At 37.1% G+C, this 22,158-nt stretch overlaps 1 protein-coding gene across 1 annotated transcript in view; it reads right to left on the reverse strand.

The window, feature by feature from the left end:
* LOC125345229 (dynein regulatory complex subunit 6-like) overlaps positions 1-22,158 on the reverse strand; it is a 121,186-nt gene that overhangs the window by 74,844 nt on the left and 24,184 nt on the right. Inside the window, 2 exon segments of the mRNA XM_048337447.1 lie at positions 5,329-5,458; positions 9,067-9,162. Of these exon segments, the coding sequence (XP_048193404.1) occupies positions 5,329-5,458; positions 9,067-9,162 (226 nt within the window).

Here is a 22,158-nt window from a genome sequence, read left to right on the forward strand (position 1 = left end):
ACAAGACGAGCACTTTACCACTAGGCCATATTCCCAGCCCCAACTTTTTTGAAAATAATAAAACCTTGATTCATTGTACATGCCCTTTGCTAGCTCTTTGTATACACCTAACAATGAGAAAAATTAAATAGAAAGATACTTAGTTGTATTAAAGTGTCATTCCTTTCTGCTTATGTTCAGTAATTCAATTCATGCATTAAATTCTACCATCTGACATATCTACACACACACACACATACACACACACACATACACACTCACACGCATCCCCACATTTACTGGGAGGCATCCAGTACAAGTCTTATCTTTGATGTGTCGTCAGAGAGAGAAATAATAATTAATTTATTATGTCCATGAACTCAAAGTGGAATATTAAAGACATGGAACCAGAAAGACTCAATATTTGGTGACGAAAGCTGTGTGTGATCCATAAGAAGGTAAGAGATGCACCCTCTCGCACTGGGAGAACAGATTCTGCAGTAAAATGAGGAAATTCAATCTGATTTACAGAGTGTCCCATTTTCCTCAGGTTTACTTTTTTAGAGGCTGGTTGAAGATTTAATTGGTTGATTTTTTTTATATCCAATGTCATCCCTGGGGGTCTATTTGGAAATAAAGTGCTAGAACACATTGAAACAGAAATTAATCCAAAAGTAAATCAGCTGGAGTCAGTAACATCGCTCAGAGCCTTAGTTGAAGAATACTTTTGAGAGCTTAAGATTTTCCCCTCTTCTGTATCAGAATTTATTTATTTTTTTCAGGAAACCAGAGTTGATCTCTGATGGGCTAAATTAGACACTTCCTTTTCTACCAGATTTTATTCTAAAAACTTGCTTCTGAGCTTTCCTTATGTTCAATCAATGATACAGTTCAGAAAACGGAAAAAAAAAGTAGTCTCCATGCTAATCAAAATATGATAATCCTGAGATTTACACATGATAAAACCTAACATTTGAGTAATTTGTGTGTTTTTAAAACTTGCTTCCTAGAGCTAAGATTGATGTTTCTGAAGTAAACAAGATTTGCCATAAGCCGGAGTCTCCTAAATTATAAGCTTGTTTTCTCAGACCCTAAGGTCTGGTGATTTGGGAACTGTCTTTAACTTGCTTCAGCCTAATTTCATTTGCTCACAATTCCTCCTCTGACACCTATTCTCTGGATCAATTCATACCTGTTTCTGAGAAGTCTGAACAAGTCTTCCACTCTGGCAAATAGAGGCAACTTAGTAATAAAAATATACTTGCTTAAATTCTATAAAGCTGTTTCTCCATTGCCTTTTCAACAGTTTAAGGTAACAGTTTAATGGTAATTTCCTCTTAACACTTTTACTGACACAAGGATTACAACTATTATACTCAGTCAGCCAAACAACCCAAAAGATCAGCCAATATTTATCTTCAATCTGAAAAATCAGAAAAATCATACCTCTTGCCAGAAGTGTGCATAATTCTAGACATACTGATAGATGAGTTGAGGGATGGGGAGTGGGTGGTAGAAAAGCTAAAACATCTTTGAAAATGCCTTTTCTCTTTACTATACTACCAGAAATAAAACTAGTTTTATTAAATCATCAGTGGCAAATTTTTAAAAATCACAAAGATGAGGTCAACATTACATTTACTTCCTTTAAAAAAATCAAAGTCTATTCAGACTTGCAAGCTTAATTATTTCTATGATAAAGATATTTGTACCAAGATTACATGTCCAGATAAATACTAAATATAATATTTTAAAAATACCAAACCAGGGCTGGGAATATGGCCTAGTGGCGAGAGTGCTTGCCTCTTATACATAAAGCCCTGGGTTCGATTCCTCAGCACCGCATATATAGAAAAGGCCAGAAGTGGTGCTGTGGCTCAAGTGGCAGAGTGTTAGCCTTGAGCAAAATAAAGCCAGGGACAGTGCTCAGGCCCTGAGTCTAAAGCCCAGGACTGGCAAGAAAAAAAAAAACAAAAACACAACCCAGTTGTGCACCAGTGGCTCACAACTATAATACGAGCTATTCAGGAAGCTGAGCATCACAGTTCAAAGCCAGCCCTGGAAGGAAAGTCTGAGAGACTATTATCTCCAATTAACTAAAAAAAAGTTAGAAGTGAAGCAATGGCTCAAGTGGTAGAGTGCTAGGCTTAAGCAAAGAAGCTAAGGGACAGCATCTTGGTTATTCAATACCCAAGACTGGCACAAAAAGAAAAATTTTAAAAAAGAAGATAGATCAAGAGCATGAAAAGACAGCTATAGACTGGAATGATATATTGGTACCTCATATCTGACAGACTTATCCAAAATTTACAAAACACCCCTAAAACTGAACAGTAAGGAGACAACATATCTAAGCCTATGAGTTGTTCCAAATTGTATGTCAATGGGGAAATATTAAAACAGCAATGAGATATCTCTACACACTGATTGAAATGATTCAAATTGAGAATACTGGCAACAACAAATAAATGCTGTAGATAAAGTAGAACAGCAAAAACTCTCATTCATTGCCAATAAATTGCAAGTTGGTGCAGCCACTCTGGAAGACATTGCTACTTCCTTACAAAACTAAAACATATTCTTGACATGCAATCTGTCAATGATGTTTCTTGGAACCTAAACAGAGAAACTGAAAATGTATGCCATCCATTAAGTGTTAAATGTCTCACCAAACCAGGTATAGCGGGCTTGGTTACCAGCATGCAGCACTGCAGGAAAGTGATGGAACTTTTAGGAAGCAGTGCTTAGTAAGTCATTAGTGCCATAACCTTGAAAGTGGTATTGGGAACTTGCCCTCCCCCTGCTCCCTTTTCCGATCATCATAAAATGAGCAACTTTCCTCTACCACATGCTTCTGTAGTGACACACTGTCTCACCACAATCTCAAAAGCAGCAGAGAAAAGTGAACATGGATCGAAATCCATGAGCCAACATAACCGTTTCCTTCTTTTAAGTTATCATAGGTATTTTGCCATTGCAGCAGAAAGTTCATGTAACCTACATCCACAACAGCAACAGCAACAAACCCACAAATGGATGCACAAAACAGCTTCATAATTGCCAGAACTTGAAAGCAACAAAATTTTATCTAGTCATGAATTGATGAATAAACTATGGTACTCTCAAAGGGTATTAAAAGGAAATAAGCTCTCCTGCTATGACAAGACACAGAAGAAACTAAATTGCATATTACTAAGTGAAAAAAGCTTCTTTGAGGAGGCATGGCTCAAGTGGTAAAACACTTGACTAGCAAGCTTGAGGCTCTGAGTTGAAAAGGGGGAAAAAGGTTACTTATCACCATCTTTTGATATTGTAGAAAATCAAAGGTATACAGGCAATTTAAAAAATCAGTGATGAGACAGGCACCAGTGGCTCATACTTGTAATTCAAGCTACTCTGGAGGTTGGAACTGGAAGATCATGATTCTAGGTCAACCCAGAAAGAACTCTGTGAGACTCCATTTCCAAAAAAATAATCAGCAAAATGCTGAACTGGAGATGGGGCACAGGTGGTAACCACCATTGGTAAGCAAGCAGAGAATGTAAGATTTGAATTCAAATCCTAGTTGCAGAAAACAAAATGGGTGGTTACCAGGGGTTGGCATTGGGGGAGGGATAAATGAATAGATCCAGAAGCATTATGGAATAAAGAAAATGCTGAGTATAAAACTATAAGGATGGATTTATATAAATATAAATTTGTCTATATTCATAGAAGACAAAACACCAGGAATGAAAACTCATCTAAATTACTGACTTTGAGTCATAATGATGTCATGGTAGGGTCTCCAGGTGAATGGCTCTGGTAGGGGATAGTGATGGAGGAGGGGTTATGCATGCGTGCAGACAGGGAATATATGGGAAATCATTGTACCTTCTGCTCAGTTTTCCTGAGAACTTTCAAAGCTAAATTGACAATAATTTAGCTAGACTGACTAGAGAGAAAACTAATATTATTTAAACCAGAAATGCAAGATATATGAGTGGCAACTTTATAGAAATAAAAAGAATAGTATGAACAAGTATACTTCAAATAATCAGATAACCCACCTGAAACTGACAAATGCCTAGATACAACCAAACTAAACTATAAAATAATACATCCCTTTCATGTTAAAAGTGAAAAGTGTATATTTTAACTCACATATGTATTTACATGAACATTTACATAAGAATATGCATATGTAAATATATTTGAGCAAAACTGGTAACATTGGGTACTTTCCAGTAAGTGAATGGGTGGTTTGAAGGAAATGAAAGGGATGAGTTTGCAAGTTGTTGGATTTTTAAAATGAGGATACGTCTTTGTATTGTATTTCTTTCATTTCTTTTTTTATTTTTTTCATTTCTTCATTGTCAAAGTAATGTACAGAAGGGTTACAGTTTCATACTTTGTATTGTACTTCTAATAGAAAAATTAATGATATCAGTTGAGCAAATATAAGAAAAAAACGTAATCAGGAAGAATGGACAAAGGATAAACTCCCAGGGCACACAATCCAGTAAGAACTAACCATATTACACACTTTTTTGTTTGTTTGTTTTTTGCCAGTCCTGTGCTTTGAGCTCAAGGCTTGAGCACTGTCCATTGTTTTTTTTGCTCAAGGCTAGCACTCTGGCACTTGAGCCACAGCGCCACTTCCAGCTTTTTCTATATATGTGGTGCTGAGGAATCGAACCCAGAACTTCATGTATACAGGGCCAGCACTTTACCACTAGGCCATATTCCCAGCCCCAATATATTACACACTTTTTAATGGCTGCAACTGACATTCTTTATGATTCAATGCCATTGAAGTTTCCATTTTATTTAAACTTTACTATTTCCATATTCATTAACTGGCATATGTTGGGCTCGGGTACTCTTCTTTCTACGCGCCCTCTCCCCTAGTCACCCGACCCGCAGATGAAGCTAAGGTAAAGCGGGGGAGTCAGCACCGACCTGCCATGCACGGGGCCTGGCCGAGAATGTGTGCCCGCCTCCTTACCAATAGACAAAGTCAAGCGTATGCATGTCTCGGGGTTAGCTTCTTAGAGCCAACTAACTTTATTGAGACAAGGACAACGGGAGATGATTCTGAGGGAAGGGGGTTGGCCAGGATTCCCATAGGCTGAAAGGTATCACCTGACCCCCATGAGCTATCCTCACTCGAGAGAGCAGAGCCAGGGCGGGGTTGGTAGGCGCCGGGCTGGCTAGGCTGGGTTGGGGGCTGGGTGCAAGGGAGGACCCAGAGAGGGCAGCTTGCTTCCGCATTCCCCCAGGGCGTGGGGGAGGGGCGGCAGGCCTAGGGGCCGGATCCCAACAGGCATGCCAGCAATTGGGATGAATATCTATACTGAACATACTTACTGACAGCTCTCATTGTTTTTGTTTGGAAGAAACAACCATGAAAATTCAAACATAGCACATTTAGATGCCACTTTTGCAGAGTAGACATTATCCATTTCTCTGAGATGGTTTTTGGGGTAGAAAAATCTACCTAAAAAAAGCATGAACAGGACACAGTAAGACATAAGAAAGATCTGTTTTGTGTAAAAAATGTTAAATATTTTAAAGCATCAGGTGCTAAAAGCACCTCACCACATCATTTCCAGATAGAAATGTAGACTAGGACGAATTGTCCTCACAAACTGACATATAAAATTGAAAAGCCTATGTACAAGCACTTAGAGATAATAAATAAATAAATAGATTAAAATGTTAGAGTGTACTATTAGTAGAATATAAAAAATTTATATGGAATACACACATAGATTAATTTCCAAAAATGATTTGAAATTGCCAATTAAAAATATACATTAAGATAAAAAGTGTAACGCAAGGCTGGGAATATGGCCTAGTGGCAAGAGTGCTTGCCTCGTATACATGAAGCCCTGGGTTCAATTCCTCAGCACCACATATATAGAAAAGGCCAGAATTGGCACTGTGCCTCAAGTAGCAGAGTGCTAGCCTTGAGCAAAAAGAAGCCAGGGACAGTGCCCTGAGTCCAACTTCAGGACTGGCCAAAAAAAAAAAAAAAGTGTAATGCAAGTAGTGTATTTTGTATGTGTTTTATTAGAGATTAAGACCTCAAGCATACTAGGCAAGCCTTCTACCTATGAACTATACCCCCCAGCCCATTAATGGCTTCTTGACATCTGAAAAAACATCCAATCTCCTCGTTAATTAAAATATGGAAAACAGAGTAACAGTAAGCTATCAAGTATGAAAAATCAGAGACAGCTATGATAATTTTAGAGCTAAAGCTGTTTGGAAATTCCATATGAGCCAATCCAACTGTACCCTAACTATGTTGCCTCTTAGACTTTAAACTGCAATTGTAGTAATGTGTATATATATTTTTAAATGTGGACTATGATACCCACTCCAGAATTCCAATAACAAGAGAAGGAAATAATTTAAAAGTCCTATAATAGGAAAATTATTCTATACCAAAAACCATACAATGGGACTGAAGGAGACTTCAGGGTAGAAAGATCACCAGTCAGAGAGAGAGAGAGAGAGAGAGAGAGAGAGAGAGAGAGAGAGCCTAGCCAGGCAAGGTAGCTCATACCATCTATTCCAGAAGCAGAAATCAGGAGAAGTGTACTTTGCAAAGGACAGCCCTGAAAAATGTGAGAAGTGCCATGTCAGCAAAAAGTTAAGTGTGGTAGTACACACCTGTCATCCTAGATATGCCGGAGGCAGGGGGAACATTATTATAGCATCAGACCCTACCAGAAAAATAAAGCAAAAAGGGCTAGAGGCACACCTCAAGTATTCGAATGCTAGCCTAACAAGTACAAGGCTCTGAGTTTAAACCCCACTACTTGCCAAAAAGAGAAAGAAAGAAAACCTAAACCAATAAGTAACTATGCACATCTATGATTGTTTAATTCAGTTTAGGGACAAAAAAATCAGAGTTTCTAGAGGATTTAAGAAAAGAAATCTTTCATGAATATTCTGAAGATATTCTGATGTTTCCTATCTTTTGTTGAGAGCTGGTTACCAAAGCTGAGTATTCTACTATTTTAGAAGAAGCTAGAGAATAGAAATCCTGTGCTTCTGGTTGTGGGAAAGTAAATGTCAGGTCTGGAATTCTGTCATAAATATTTAGTAAAAAAAAGAACACATACTTTGTAATAAGAAGAGTAGAGTTTGAATTCTAAACCAACTGAATAATGCAGGCTATTACTTAAGTGAGTTTTTTTTTTTGCATCTGTAAAATGAGGAAAATAACAGTGCCTAACTCAGGAGGCTGCAAGTAAAATTTGAGACAAAGCAAAGTAAGTGCTTAGTGTAGCACCTAGGACTTAATATTAGCTGTTATTATTAGTTCAAAAACATAACCCAACTGTACCACATATGAAGTAAAGAAAATTTAACATCTGAGTATGGGTAGAACTGAAATACCCAACACATAAACCAAAACCTGTTTCAACTTGTCAGTGTGATCGTATGCATTCAGGCACACATCCACTCTAGTGTTTTCTAACATGGACTTTTAACATTTTGTACTCTGCTTGACCTAGTACTATTTTTGTAACCTGGAACATGCCTGTGTGTCTCATTCCAAGATACACTGGGGAGAAGACTCAGCTGACAAAAATAAACAAGTATGTTCCTTAATGACCTCTCTCATCTGTTTCTCCGATGGCAGTATAATCTCAGAAACCTTATCATTTGTGCCATCAGTCCATGTAAAGTGGCCAATGTTGTCCCTGTTGACTAAAGTGCACTTATTATCTTACTTTGCTACCATCCTGTGCTTAGACTGACCTGTGACTTGGAGAGTTGAGTACTTGGAGGACTGCGAGGTCTGTAAGTCAACTCCACATCTTTACACCTAATAGGCATAGTGTACTGCTCTATGCTGTGTGTGATATTAAGAAGAGAATTTATTCCATCCTAGCTAACAAAGTAGATATCCCTGCTTTAAGTTTATTCTTGGTATAAGAACGTGATTCTCAAATTTGAGCTGGTATCAGAGATGGTTAGATGAATTATTAAACAGAGTTTTGATTGCTACTTCTAGAGTTTGACCCAGTAGGCCTGGGATATGGCCAGAGAATTTGCATTTCCAACAAGTTCCTGAATTCTGCTGCTGCGACTAGTTCCAGGACCACACTTGGAGAATAACTTAAAGTAATAGGTCTTTTTCTAATGTAACAGATGTTTAGGGGTGTTACTTTTTCCTTTGGAAAACCCACAAGGAAGAAAATATGAATATGCACCAGAGAGGAAATGATAGGTGCAATACGAACATCAGGTCCTACAGAAGGCTGGCAGTAATTAAGAAAAGCCAGCACTGCCAGAGCCCTCACAGGATAATGATGCTGAGAATATGAGATCATGACTATAAAGAGTGAATCTAGAATAGGACCTTAAGTCCCCTTATGTTCAGTAAATTTCTCTTTCTATTGAATGTTGTTCATCTTATTTCTGTCTTTATTCTGGCACAATTTTATCAGGCATATTAGTACAAATGACAGCTTTTTGTCAGAGAGCAAAGATAAATTATTAAATGAAACAAGAAATTGAATGTTCACACCTTGGATGTTTCAGCTAAAAACAAACTTTTAGTTAAAAAAATATGATGAATACTGCAATGCCAATGACATTGCTTATCAACTAACTATGGTTACTCAGAGCTCCCAGAAACTGCTCCCGACAATTTTACATACCATCAGCCTCTAAATTATATGTTATAAAAAGGTCATTATAAATGACACACACTAGGCCTATTTTTTTCTCAGAGTCAAGAACTCAACATACAATTCCTGCTCATGAAAAAGAATCAGACACACACTAGTAATAAAACCAGGATGAGATACAAACTAGCCAATAAAATTGAGATTTGTTTCTATCTAAAAATAATTTTCAGCTGCCATTTAAATTTGAAAATATTAATGTATCTCTTATAGCAATATTTTCTTTCTTTCTATGCTCTTCCTCCAGATTTGTGCTCAAACCAAACAAAAACAAATGTACTTGCTTGTGGCTATAGAGGGGGGAGCAAGGAAAGATGGTCCCTACCACAGTTGTCCCCACATGCATCCACTCACTTCGATGAACTAGGGCAACATCATTCAGTATATGCCTACTTACAGCAGTCCACATTGCACTTATTTGTGGCACTGACATCAAGGAGTGGCTAACTTGACCACATGCCAACATATCTTTGAAAGTAAGGTACAAGAAAATCTAAATGCAAAGAAGAGAAATACACAGTTTGAATACAGACAAATTTTAGTGTTACTTCTTGCCTTCTATATAATGTGATCTTTAAAAATAAACTAAACATGTTCTATGTTCTTATAGTGAGTTGAACCCTGTACCAAACCATTTATAATATAGCTATATATAATATACCTGCATATATGAAACCTGTATAATACATCATTTTTATTGTTCTTTACAACCATTTCTTACCATTTAAAGGACTATTCTGAGCTATTTTTACAAACCTCTTAAAAACATGAGTTTGAGAATTTTTTTTAAATATCTGCATTGTAAAGCACATTCTTAGAGTGAACTGAACACCACACCGTTCACTCTGTACAATAGTCTCCTTACTGTGAAAGTACAAGGCATGTTGTAAGGAATTTACATAGACATCTTGAAAATAAGACGTTATGATTCTTTTAATTTAAAGATAGTTATAGAAAGATGGTGAGAAAGTGATTTCTCTGAAGTAGTATCTAGTACATAGAAAGCAGTCAGTAATTGTAGAACTGAATTTTTTACTGATGTTATAAGATTCTTAGTAAAGAGTAATAAACTGACAAGAATGTGTGAACCTGTTTACCTCGCAGAAGCCAGGAACTACAGAAAAAGACAGAGATGGTTCCTGAGCAATATATAGCCACCAAAGACACACCTCCAATGGCCTACTTCCTCTGACTAGTCCCCACCTCCAAGAGATGCCACCACATACCAATAAAGCCATGAAACCATAAAGTTGTCAGTTAATTCACCCATTGACTAGGTCAGAGTTTTAATAATCCATAAACCTCTCAGTGATTGGACCCACTAGCAGTAGATCAATCTTTCAACATGTGAGCCTTTCAGGGAATATCTCATACCCAAACCATAACATTACGTTATGAATATACCTCAAGTATCTCAGACAGTATCATCTATGTATAATTCCATTATCTTTGTCTTACTCCTTTTCCTTCTCCCTTACTTTAGATCATTATATTTAAGTATTTGTAATTTATATCATGGTATTTAAGTTATGGGATAGCAAGGACAAGAGTAAATACATTCAAGTATTTTATCTTCTATTCTGGAAAGGAGTTAGTACATTTCCAGGCATATACTGTCTATCACAGTAAGAGAATTACGACTTTGTTATTGCCTTTTGAAGAGATAAGAATTGTTTAAGGAGTGAATGTACGGATGCCAATATAAAAAGAGGTGGATTTAGGATGATTGTATGTGTGTTTCAACTTGAGTGGTTTATAGGGTACCTAGATATTTGACTCAACATTTTTTTTGCAAATATCTGTATGGGTATTTCTGGATGAGATTGACATTTGAATCAGTAGACTGGGTAAAGCAAATTTCCCTCCCCGATGTAAGTGGGCCTCATCCAATACACTGTAGACACAAATAGAACTGAATAGAATTCAAGAACAAGAAAGTTCTCTCTCTTCTTATATTTTTCTTTCCTCTGTACTTTTGCTTTCTTTCTTTGGATTCAGATTTGGACTGGATTTATCTGGTTCTCAGTATTTGGGACTTTAACTGTTCCTATAACCACTGACTCACTTGGGTCTCAAATTTGCTGATTAAAAGATCTCTGATTTTTAGCTTTGAGCCATGTAAGTTGATCTCTTATAGTATACGCACACACACACACACACAAGTGCGTATATGCGCACACACATATATCACTGGTTCTGTTATTTTTATTGCTGTAACAAAATATCTGAGAAAGAGAAACTTAAAAGAGGAAAGAGATTAGTTCTCAGTTTCCGTTCAAGGTTACTTTGTTCTGTTGTTTCTAGGCCTGTGATGTTGTTTCTAGGCCTGTGATGAGGAAATATAGCATAGCAGAGGAATATAGAAGAAATGTGCTTACTTCATTATGGCCAGGAAAGGGAAGGAGCAAAATATAAACTTGTAAGTCATGCCACAGCCAGGTGCTGGTGGCTCATGCCTATAATTCTAACTACTCAGAAGGCTGAGATCTGGGGATCACTGTTCAAAGCTACTCAGAGCAGAAATGAATACATGAGACTCTTATCTCTAATTAACCTCTAAAAAGCCAGAAGTGGGGCTGTGGCTTAAGTGGGAGCATGCTAGCCTTGAGAGCAAAAGCTTTGGGACAGTAAGAGGCACACACACACACACACACACACACACACACACACACACACAGCCTGTTCTAAGTGATCTGCTTTCTCTAAAATTGTTCCACCTCTGAGTATACTCATTGAGATATGAGCTCCTCAGTATATTAATCCATTGATGAGGTGAGACCCTCATGATCCAATCACCTCTAAGCAATGTGCACTGGGGACCAACCCTTCAATACATAAGTCTTTGGGGAACACTTCATATTCAAACCACAACATCCTGTTTTTCTGAAGAACTCAAGTTAGTATAGGAACATAAAATAGGGAATGGAGAATCAAGAGAGTTAGGAAGGCCTAATTTGGGGTCATGTTACATCTTTGAAGCAGAAAAAAAAAAAAAAAACATTTCCAGGAAGGCTAGAGTAAGTGGTTAAGCTACTATCTTCCTGGAGGATAAAAGTCCTAAAGAAAAAGTTCCTAAATAAACTATTTAAGAGAGTAATATTTTTAAATGTTTAATTTTAAATGTTTAGCATCATGTAAATGGTGATGTTCACTTTAATGGTACACACATGTCACAAGGGGACTGTGTAGAAGGGGTACTGTGGGAAAAGGAGGAGAAAACGAGTAGATCTGAAGGTTGAAGAAGTTTGGGGGACATTACATACATTTGGACACAGTATAATAAAGCCCATCAAATGCTATTTGTAAAGGAGTGGGGGGAAAGTCTAGAAAAACAAAACATCATCCAAACTACTATGAAGAAGAAAAGCCAAACAAAGAGAGGAAAAGATAAAAATGTGAAATGGCATACATTCTTGGAATACAAAAGTGACAATAGCCAAGGACAGTGTGGGGATACAGTGGGAAATAAATTCAGTGGGCTTAAGAATCTCATCAGGTACATGCATCACTCCGAGTAGCTCTGGAAAATGACTCCTTTGTGATGCCAACAGCATTATACTATGAAGCAAACTACAACTGGTACAGAGAATTACATGATTTGTGTATCTTCACCTACTAGCGAGTGCTTCCCCTTACACAAGGAACTTGAACCTGGATGTCCAATAGACATTCCACAGTATGTTTATCTCATTTATTCTGATCTCACTGACTTTGACATTGTATTGAGTGATAAATTATGGGGTTACATACTCACATTGTCATGTGTTATTCTCTCACACTGCAACTTAAAAGAAAGCTTCAGGACCAGGAAAGGAGAGAATTCAGTATAAGAACACAAAGTGGCAGGGCACTCATGGCTCACACCTGTAAATCTAATTAATCAGGACTCTGAGATCTGAGGATCAAGGTCCAGGCAAGAAAGTTCATGAGTCTTTTTTTTTTTTTTTTTTTTTTTGCCAGTCCTGGGGCTTGAACTTAGGGCCTGAACACTGGCTTTGTTTTGCTCAAAGCTAGCACTTTACCACTTGGGCCACAGCGCCACTTCTGGCTTTTTCTGCTTATGTGGTGCTGAGGGATCTGACCAGGGCTTCATGCATTCTAGGAGAGCACTCTACCACTAAGTCACATTCCCATTTTTATCTCTAATTATCCAATAAAATCCAGAAGTGGAACTATGGCTCAAGTGGTAGAGTGCTGAGAGAGAGAGAGAGAGAGAGAGAGAGAGAGAGAGAGAGAGAGAGAGAGAGAGAGAGAGAGAGAGCCCAGGCCCTGAGTTCAAGAACCAGTATGCACACAAACACACACAGACACAGAGAGAGAGAGAGAGACAGACAGACAGACAGACAGACAGACAGAGACAGAGATAGAGAGACCAAGAGAAAGACAGTGCCCAGGCCCTGAGTTCAAGAACCAGTACACACACATACACACAGAGAGAGAGAGAGAGAGAGAGAGAGAGAGAGAGAGAGAGAGAGAGAGAGAGAAAAAGAGAGAGAGAGACAGAGAGAGAGAGAGAATCTGAAGTGATCGAGGCAATCTATTACTTGGAGATTTCCACCTGCCCATCCAAAGTATTAGAAGAGTGAACTGGGAATAAGCAATGAAAAAGAATGGAAAAATAAGATAATAGCTATGCTTAAATAACTGACAATTTTGGTTTTTATTCCTTGAGGAAATCGCAGAAGGAACTAGAGACAAAACATAATGAGGAAGCATTTTTTTCTGCTTTGATATAGAGAAACAACTATCTAATTATCTAATCCTTCTCAAAATGGAATAGAATGCAGTTAAAGTCAACAAAGTCTAATACAAAAAGCACTGACTCAGACACTGGGTAAACGTTATTTTTAATGGCAATGCTTCATTCCCCTGGCCTCTTATCTCCATCTGGAAATACTTCAACAACCCTCCCCCATCTCCCTCTCCAACCCCTAGTCCTCCCCAGCAGAAGAGGAAGGACCTAATTGGGGAGTTTGAGGGGGGTGGGGAATCACAGGGTCTGCAACTACTCTTCCTAATCTGAACACATGCATCCTGGTCTGTTCTTTGCAGCATAAAGCTCAGCTGCTGTCCATCTGTGCAGGGATGAAGGGGTGAGTCTGCTTGATTCAGGAGCAAAGATGAAATACTATCCTTGACCAATCATCTTAAGTCATCCTCTACTATCAGATAGATCTGATAATATTTCAATTCTGCCTGTCTACTTTTTAGTTGGGCCCAAACTCAGATGAAGAAAAGGATGGTATACCCTCTAAATTTTCAAGCATAGCTGTGAAGAATATTTCTGGGAAAGAAGTTAAATATATAACCCTAAAATATTTCTATATGTAAGGTTTTGTGACTTTATGACTTTCCAGATACTTTCAAGATTTATTTTTAACATAATACCTTATTGGTAGCTCAAATTCAATGATTTCAAAGTTAAATTTCTCTCTTCGCCAAACCTGTTCATTTCCCCAACATTGCTATATGTCAGAAGCATCACAGTCCTCATATTTATGAAGAGTTAAGTATGATGGGGAAGATATAAATGTTTCCTACTGTAGTTTTAAGTTAATAGCAACATACAGTTGCTACTAACAGTAGTTGAAAGCCTGGTTGTGACTGCCATGGCCTTGTGAGAGACACAGCAAAGAGAAAAGGCCCCAGCTGCATCCAGTAGTGCAATTTAAAAGCAGCCATGAGATAGAGAATTAATTCCAAAAAGAAAACTAGGAAATGTCACCATCAAGGCTACAAAGAAGAGCATTTCAGGGAAAAAGTGCAATTAAAGGAGATGAGATGTGGAGTATAAGCAATGAACATGGAAGTAGTTCAAAGCAGGTAAGACACTGTCCCTGACTTCAAGACACAAACTTTCAAGGAAAAAAAATCATTGTAAGAGACACGAATAAGTGTCTTGGGGATTCTGGCAACGTGTACAATAAGAAACTACACAAGACTAAGAGAAGGGAAGATTAAAGGTAGCCCTTCTGGTAGAGATGACATCCATTCTGGATCTAAACAGGAGTCAAGGCAAGGAAGAAGAGGGGGTCCTATACAGAGAGAGGCATGGTGGGCCAAGTTATATAGTCGAAGAGGGTACCAAATACTTGAGCAAGAGAATAATTTAAAAAACTCTAGAGCTAAATGCTCCTGAGGAGAAATGAAGGGAATGAAATTGAGAGCTAGTAAGCTAAAACATGAAAGGACTCATGCAGCAACTGAAAGCAAATGGAGAGGTCAGGAAGGCTTTGAACAAAAAGTGACATGAATAAATGTGAACAAGTCAGGTGGGAAAATGAAAAATTAATTGAGAGGACCAAAACAAGGGTAAATGTTGAAAGAAAGACCAATTAACTAGCTTTGATACTATCAGATACTGGCAGAGAGAATGAAGAGGAAAATGAAGAGGGTTCCAGTGGCTCATGCCTGTAATCCTACTGACTCATGAGGTGACAGGCAGTTCAGGCATAAAAGTCTTTGAGACTCTATCTCCAATTAACCAGCAAAATGCTGTCCTGGAGACATGACTCACATTGTAGAGCACTAGCCTTGATCAAAAAAACCTAGTGAGAGCACAAGGCACTGAGTTCAAGCTCCAGCACTGAAAAACAAACAAACAAAGATAAAATACATTACCCACTAAAAGGAAAAGAAATAATGCAGTGGAAAAATAAGAGAAGCTGATTTTTAAATTCTGACTGAATCAACTGAGTAGACTCTAGGTCATTCAATTAGAAACAGGACATCAGAAAGAGGGTTGAAGAGAGTGCAGGAGAAAGAGAAGGTAAAGAGAAAGGAGAAAGATTAAAGATAAGATAAGTAATATTTTGGAAATAAATGATGGCTTGTACCTTTGGAACACCCAGGTGGAGACTATTTATTACTGTCTGAATAACTCAGTAGGCAGACAGGTGGGAGGTAGTTTCAAGTTTGATCATATGTATAAGGAGGAACAGAGCACTAATTCAAGAGAGAAACAGGACTAAGAAATTATTATTATTACTATTTTTATAGTGTCAGTCCTGGCACTTGAAGTCAGGGCCTGGGTACTGTCCTTGATCTTTTATGCTCAAGGCTAGTGTTCTACCATTTGAGCCATGGTTCCTCTTCTGGCTTTTTTGTTTGTTTTTTTGGGTAGTTAAGAATCTCACAGACTTTCCTTCCCAGGCTGGCTTTGAACCACATCCTCAGATCTCAGTCTCCTGTGTAGCAAGGATTACAGACATGAGCCACCAGTGCCCAGCTAAGAAATTATTGTTTTAGGAAAGGACTCAGTTGAGCACATTTATAGAAAGAAACTGAAGGTAGCAGGCCCAGGACTGGGAAAGAACGGTTGGTAGTTCTCTCCTACTTAATGTTAATTTATAGTACAGAAAAATAAGGTTGATCCTCCATACCTAAAGCACAGACTCATGAGTTAATTGATAAAGTACATCAGTACAGATCACAAGGCATTTCAAACAGATGATAAATTGGTAAAAATGAATTATCATCAACTAATCACTTTAATGAAACATTGTATGGCATGGAAATAAAATCACTTGGCAAGACACGTATAAGTCAGGAATCAGTGGGAAGTAGTAGGAGGTGAATCATGCATACAGTAACAATAAAGAAGCTGGCCTGCTCCTGGCATCATTCTACCTGAGCTCCTCACCTCTCCAGCTGGCAATCCTGGTGCTGCCCTGTTAAGGCCCTTTCACCCCACAGGGCAACGGGCCTGGAATTCTGTGGATGTTTTGGTGCCCACATGAGTCCTTTCCATCCCATTCCCATTGACACTATCCTAGTACTGATTCTTAGAGAAATCTTCTGCATCCAGATCGTATCCATCCCCTTGATCACCTCATGGAAGGGAAGCCGAAAAGACAAAGAAGTCCAAGAGAAAAAAAAAACAGCTTTCTGTGTCTGTCAGTGTGCTCCTGGCTTAGAACAACTCCTCACTGTCCACTAGCTGAAGCCCATCGCCATAAGGCCTCAACAACGCATCTTCCCAAATTTATACATTGTTACTCCCAACATAAACTGTCCATTCAGATAAACTGATGTACTGAAACATCCCTAAAATGTTTATCTCATTTTCTTGGCTTTATTTTTCTTTTAATTCTTTCAGCAAATTCTAATTCTTCAGAGGGAAGCTTTCTCTCTGACAACCCATGGTAGCTTACTCAGTAACTCTTCATTCTTTACCCTGATTGCTTTTCTTCATCACATTCAATTCTGTTACATGGTTTTGGATATTTGTTGAGATTTTTCCTGTCTGATTTTTTATACTAACAATATTAACTCCATAAGAGCAAGGTCATTTTCTCTCTAATCCAGTGCTATTTCCCAGCGCCTAATATAGAGCCTTGTATATTATAGACATCCAATAGATAGTTGCTGTTAAATACATCTTGAGGAATATCTGCAGTCTCTTAAAAGGGTAGCAGGGCCAAAGGAGTAATTTCAAAAAAGGAGTAATAAAAACGAGAGAGTGGGAGGGAGAGAGAGAGAGAGAGACAGAGACAGAGACAGAGAGAGATAACTTCTAAACCAAAATAGAATGCAATTTAATCAGGGTAGTTGGTAAAAAAAAAACACCAAGAATAATTCTAAAGAATTATAAAGAATTAATACCTATTTCCAGTATTAGAGTCTCTTGGAAGGAAAACCCACCATATATGTTAATTTAGAGCTAGATGTCAAGGGAAGCTTCTCCAATAGGAGGCATGTAAGCTGCAGCATGAAGAAAGTCTCAGTGAAGTTAACACTGTGGTGCATGATCATTCTACTCACTGTGAGAACATACATGAAGCCCTCTCTAGGGTTTTCTAAATATGCTGACATTTTCCTGGGAGAGAAAGTGTGCTTATTTCTGTTTGTGATGTAGACAGATGTGGAGCTGGAAAGTGATCCTAGGGATTATCAAGCTCACAGATATTTTGCAGAAGAAAACACAAGTGCATACTATTTGCTAAGAAACTCAAAGTCTTTACTCTGAGGATGAAAGAGGTTAGATGTCAGAGGGCTGACAGAGCCAGTAGAGCTGAGTTTAGAAGCCAGTCTTCTTGATGTCCCACCCACCGTTCAGCCTTCTTCATTCAATAACAGCAATTAATGTTACTTAGCAGTGTTGATAACAGTAACTTCTGAGACATTTCTATATGCCAACCATTGCTTGAAGCACTTCATAAGTAGTAAGTCAGTTGCTCCTCTCAGGAAGAAATGTAAGAAACAGCATCATCACTATCTTCACTTCCATCCTCCCTTTACATGTGAGCCAATTTAGAAATAAGGATTAAGGTCCTGGGGCCACAATAGCAATGACAGGACCAGTCCCCCAGACTCCAGAGCAAATCCTTGCAATTTCCCTCCAGCCTCCTCTCTCTGTAGTGGACCTTTCCATCCTACATATGCTGCTTCATTTTCAAAAGGATAGTTCCTGATAAAACAAATGGAGATTCTGCGATGCCCAACTCATTAAAAGTTTACATTAAAATATTTTCTAAATTCCTTAAGGTAGACAGTATTAGTGATTAACGCTAGTGTGATGAAAATAATGTCTACAAGTTGAGCAACTCCTATCAAAAATAAACTGTTCTTAAAGCAATTTTGAGACTATTACTTTATCTGCTTTTCATCCACACCATGAATGAAGCCAAAACACACATAGTTCCTTGATAGAGCCATGTGCTTTTGGAAGCTTCCCTTATCTGAAGTTCATGTAGTACACAGCTAAGAAACCTGGAACCATTCTATTTGGTAAATTAAGGTCACACTGACCCTTGAGGTTATCAAATCATGCATTTGAGAAGCTGTTGAATGTACTCTTTTGTGGTATAATCCCAAGTAATTTAATCAAACAACTCTGAGTCATTTGGGTCTTCTACAACATGGTAATAGTTTTCATAGTTATCTGGGTTTTATTTTTCCCCATGAGAAGACCAGTGAACAACATCAACACCTGGACGTTATTATGTAACTGTTTTTGCAAAGCCACATGCTTTATATCTTTTACAAACAAACAAAAAGCCATAGTTCTTTCAAATGAAAGTCAACACTAACATTAAATTAAGAAAACAAGTTTACATCTTAAGACAGCTACATTTTTTAACTATACAATTTAAACTTTCTAAATTCATCAACATCCTGTGTTGATGCCAAACTACACAGAAGTGGGGATGGACTTGCATTTTTATGGAAATACTCTTTGTCAACCCTCCCACTGGCTCTGAGTTTAGCCAGCAGTTTGACAAATAGTACAATGAGCCCTACTATCTGCTAACTAATGAACAAGGATACTTAACAAATGATTGCAAAACAGAACTTGACTCACTTTCATAAGTTGGTATAATTAGACCTACAAAACCAAAATTGCAATTTATATGTTTTCCAAGTAAAGTCAAAGTGCTGTTTTTAACATATATATGTGTATATATGTATACATATATATATTTCTTAATTTAGCTGAAAGACTAATTCTTCCAAAAACTGCTAATAAAGATCAGACCCAACTCAAATTATATTTGTATGTTCATTGTACCTTTTCTTTTCAAATCTGTGAAAACTGTCTAGCAACAAAAGCCATCATCTTAAACAATATTTGTAAAATATGATTTTAAAAATTAACTTTGCAACTTTATTAATAAACTTGGTCAATACCAACTGGTTAGTGTTAGAACAATTCATTTTCAGGTTTGCATTACTATGCACCTACTTTCTCATTATTTATGCATTTTAATGGGCATTTGGCAGAAAATTTATTTGATTGGGAAAATATTGAGAAGATCTCTAAATCAATATTGTGCTTACTGTCGTGTCAAAATGTAGTAATTAAAAAAGGTTATCCTTCTATTTTTAATGATGGTACAACTACCATTAAATATATAATGGTTCTTAATTATTATTTTGTTTCTCTTCAATAAAATATTTAAATATATCCCATTTGTTTAGAATGCTCCAAGTAGGATAAAAGAAAAAGATACAGAGCCTTTAATTTTAGCTTAAGAGATGGGAAAACCAGATTCTGCTCTTATTTTTATAGTTGTCTGACTTGGAAAAAAATTTGAAAACATAAAAAAAAATATATAGGTGCAGTGGCTCATGCCTATAATTCTAGTTACTTAGGAGGTTGAGATTTAAGGATCCTTGTTTGAAGCTAGCCCAAGAAGAAAAGTCCATGGAACTCTTATCTCCAATTAACCACCAAAAAGCTGCAAGTCATGCTATGGCTTAAGTGGTAGAGTACCAGCATCAAGTAAAAAACGCTAAGAGACAAGGCCTAAGCCCTGAGTCAAGCCTCAGGACTGGCATAAAAAGAAAAAAGAAAGAAAAGAAAAGGTAAAATAGGTGAGCATTTAGCTTCATAAACCAAGGGAGGGTGTAGAGAAAAATAAAGATCAGAGCAACTAACACAGAAATAAAAGGGAGCATTTGAGAAAAAGCCAGAAGTGGTGTTATGGCTCAAGTGGTAGAGTGCTAACCTTGAGCAAAAGAAGCTCAGGGACAGTGCCCAGGACCTGGGTTCAAGCCTCAGGATTGGCAAAATAAAATAATAATAATAACAAACGAATAGGAATCAGTAACCTTTGAGACAATATCACCTTATCTAACAGAGGAAGAAATAATAGCCAAAAACTTTCCAAGTTTGGTGGAACATATATAGCCACAGATTCAAGAAGCCCAAATGAACTCTAAGGAGAGACAAGAGAAAACTTAACCAACTAACTATACCCTAATCAAATGGCTGAAAATTCCATGATGAAGAGAAAAAAAAAAACTTAAAAGCAATAATACCTTATGATACATGCATGGCATATTATCACATTGTTCTGGAACCACTAGGAGTCTTATGTCAACTATTACATTATAGTGCTGTGAGTATAATTATAATTACGTAGATGTCTTCTGGTAGATGTGTAAATGGATATATACTACTTTATAATGGAAGTATTCACCTTGTTGCAAATTGCTTGCAGTGTGACTTTCACATTTCAGTTTTGGAACCTTAGGAATAGAAAAGTTCTTTTACTAATTTATAGAAGTCCAATAGATTATAACAGTTTTAACCTTAGTCTGGGAAATTGTAGTCAGCCAACTAAATATAGCTCAAATTAAAAAAAGAGAAAGGCTAGAAAAAGTTCAGCCACTGACATACTTAATACAAAGAGGAAGACAAACTCAATCTTGAAAATAAAAATATTTTTTTAAGCCAGGCATAGCTAGGCACACTTGAATACATATCATACCTATTACTAGGGAGGCAGAGGCAGGAGAATCACCATTTCAATGCCAACCTGAGCTACAGAGCTAGATCCTGCTTAATAAAACCAAACACCACCAACACTTGGAAGGAAGAAAGGAAGAAAGGAAAGAGGGAGGGAGGGAGGGAGGCAGGCAGGCAGGCAGGCAGGCAGGCAGGCAGGTAGGGAAGTCCAGATTTCTACATTAAGTAAAAATATCATTTTAAATGAAAGCAGACTAGAATTTTTAGAGAAATAAAAACTAAAAGTTTAGTGATAGACCCATGTTTCTAAAAAAAAAAACATTAGATGTATTCCCTGCTGAAAGAAAAGTAGATCCAGGTAAAAAAAAAGAAAAGAAAAGGTTACATTGATCAAGATGAATTGTATTCATAAACTGACATGTGAATTGAAACCCCTTTATACAAATACTTAAAGAGAGTCATGATGATTGACTAAGAAAACACTCTTGTAAACAGGAGATACAGCAATAATATTCAGGTGTGACAGAGCATCACATCAACAACTTAGTCTTGTTTTTTTTTTCAGGGAAAAAGGTTTTTGCATTATACACCTAATTTTTTTTATAAGTCTGACATTTTTAAAAAGAATTTAATGTACTGGATAAGAGAAAACTGAGCATTTAAAGCAAATATAATTGTAAAATGGAAGAGTCCATACAATATAGACACAAAATACAATAGCTAAAAGCATAGAAGAATTTAAAAGCTCACTGTCACTGGGTTGTTCTAACATTACATATAAAGTGACATAAAATTATTTCAAAATAATCTGTGATATCTTAAAAATGCTTACAATACTCTAGAGCAGCCACTGGTAAGCAAGGAAATATGAGCCAAAGATATAGATGCTCACAGAAAAAAGAAATAACTGCATAAGTGTAAAAAGGGAGGTGATATACCTTCAAAAGCACCTAATAGTTACATTAACATTGGCATATTAATATGACATATAAGAGAAACAATTAGAACAGTATGTTACATATTATTACTCAAAACTTTAAATTTTCTGACATTAATTCTTCACATGCAAAAGTGAAAAGCTCAAGTATTAGACAAAAAAGTATTCAAGTATATTCTAGACATATGAATAATATTGCAAAAATCAAGCTATGCAATTACAAACCAATATGAAAATTATAGAAATTACAATTGAAAAACAGACTTTAGTAGGTCATTTGTTAAGAAAGAAATAATTGGCAAGAAATCTTTATCCTAACTCCAAGCTATACATATACTGCAAGATTATATTATATAATA

The sequence above is a fragment of the Perognathus longimembris genome, chromosome 2 (genome assembly GCF_023159225.1).
Source record: "Perognathus longimembris pacificus isolate PPM17 chromosome 2, ASM2315922v1, whole genome shotgun sequence".
Taxonomy (NCBI): Eukaryota; Metazoa; Chordata; class Mammalia; order Rodentia; family Heteromyidae; genus Perognathus; species Perognathus longimembris.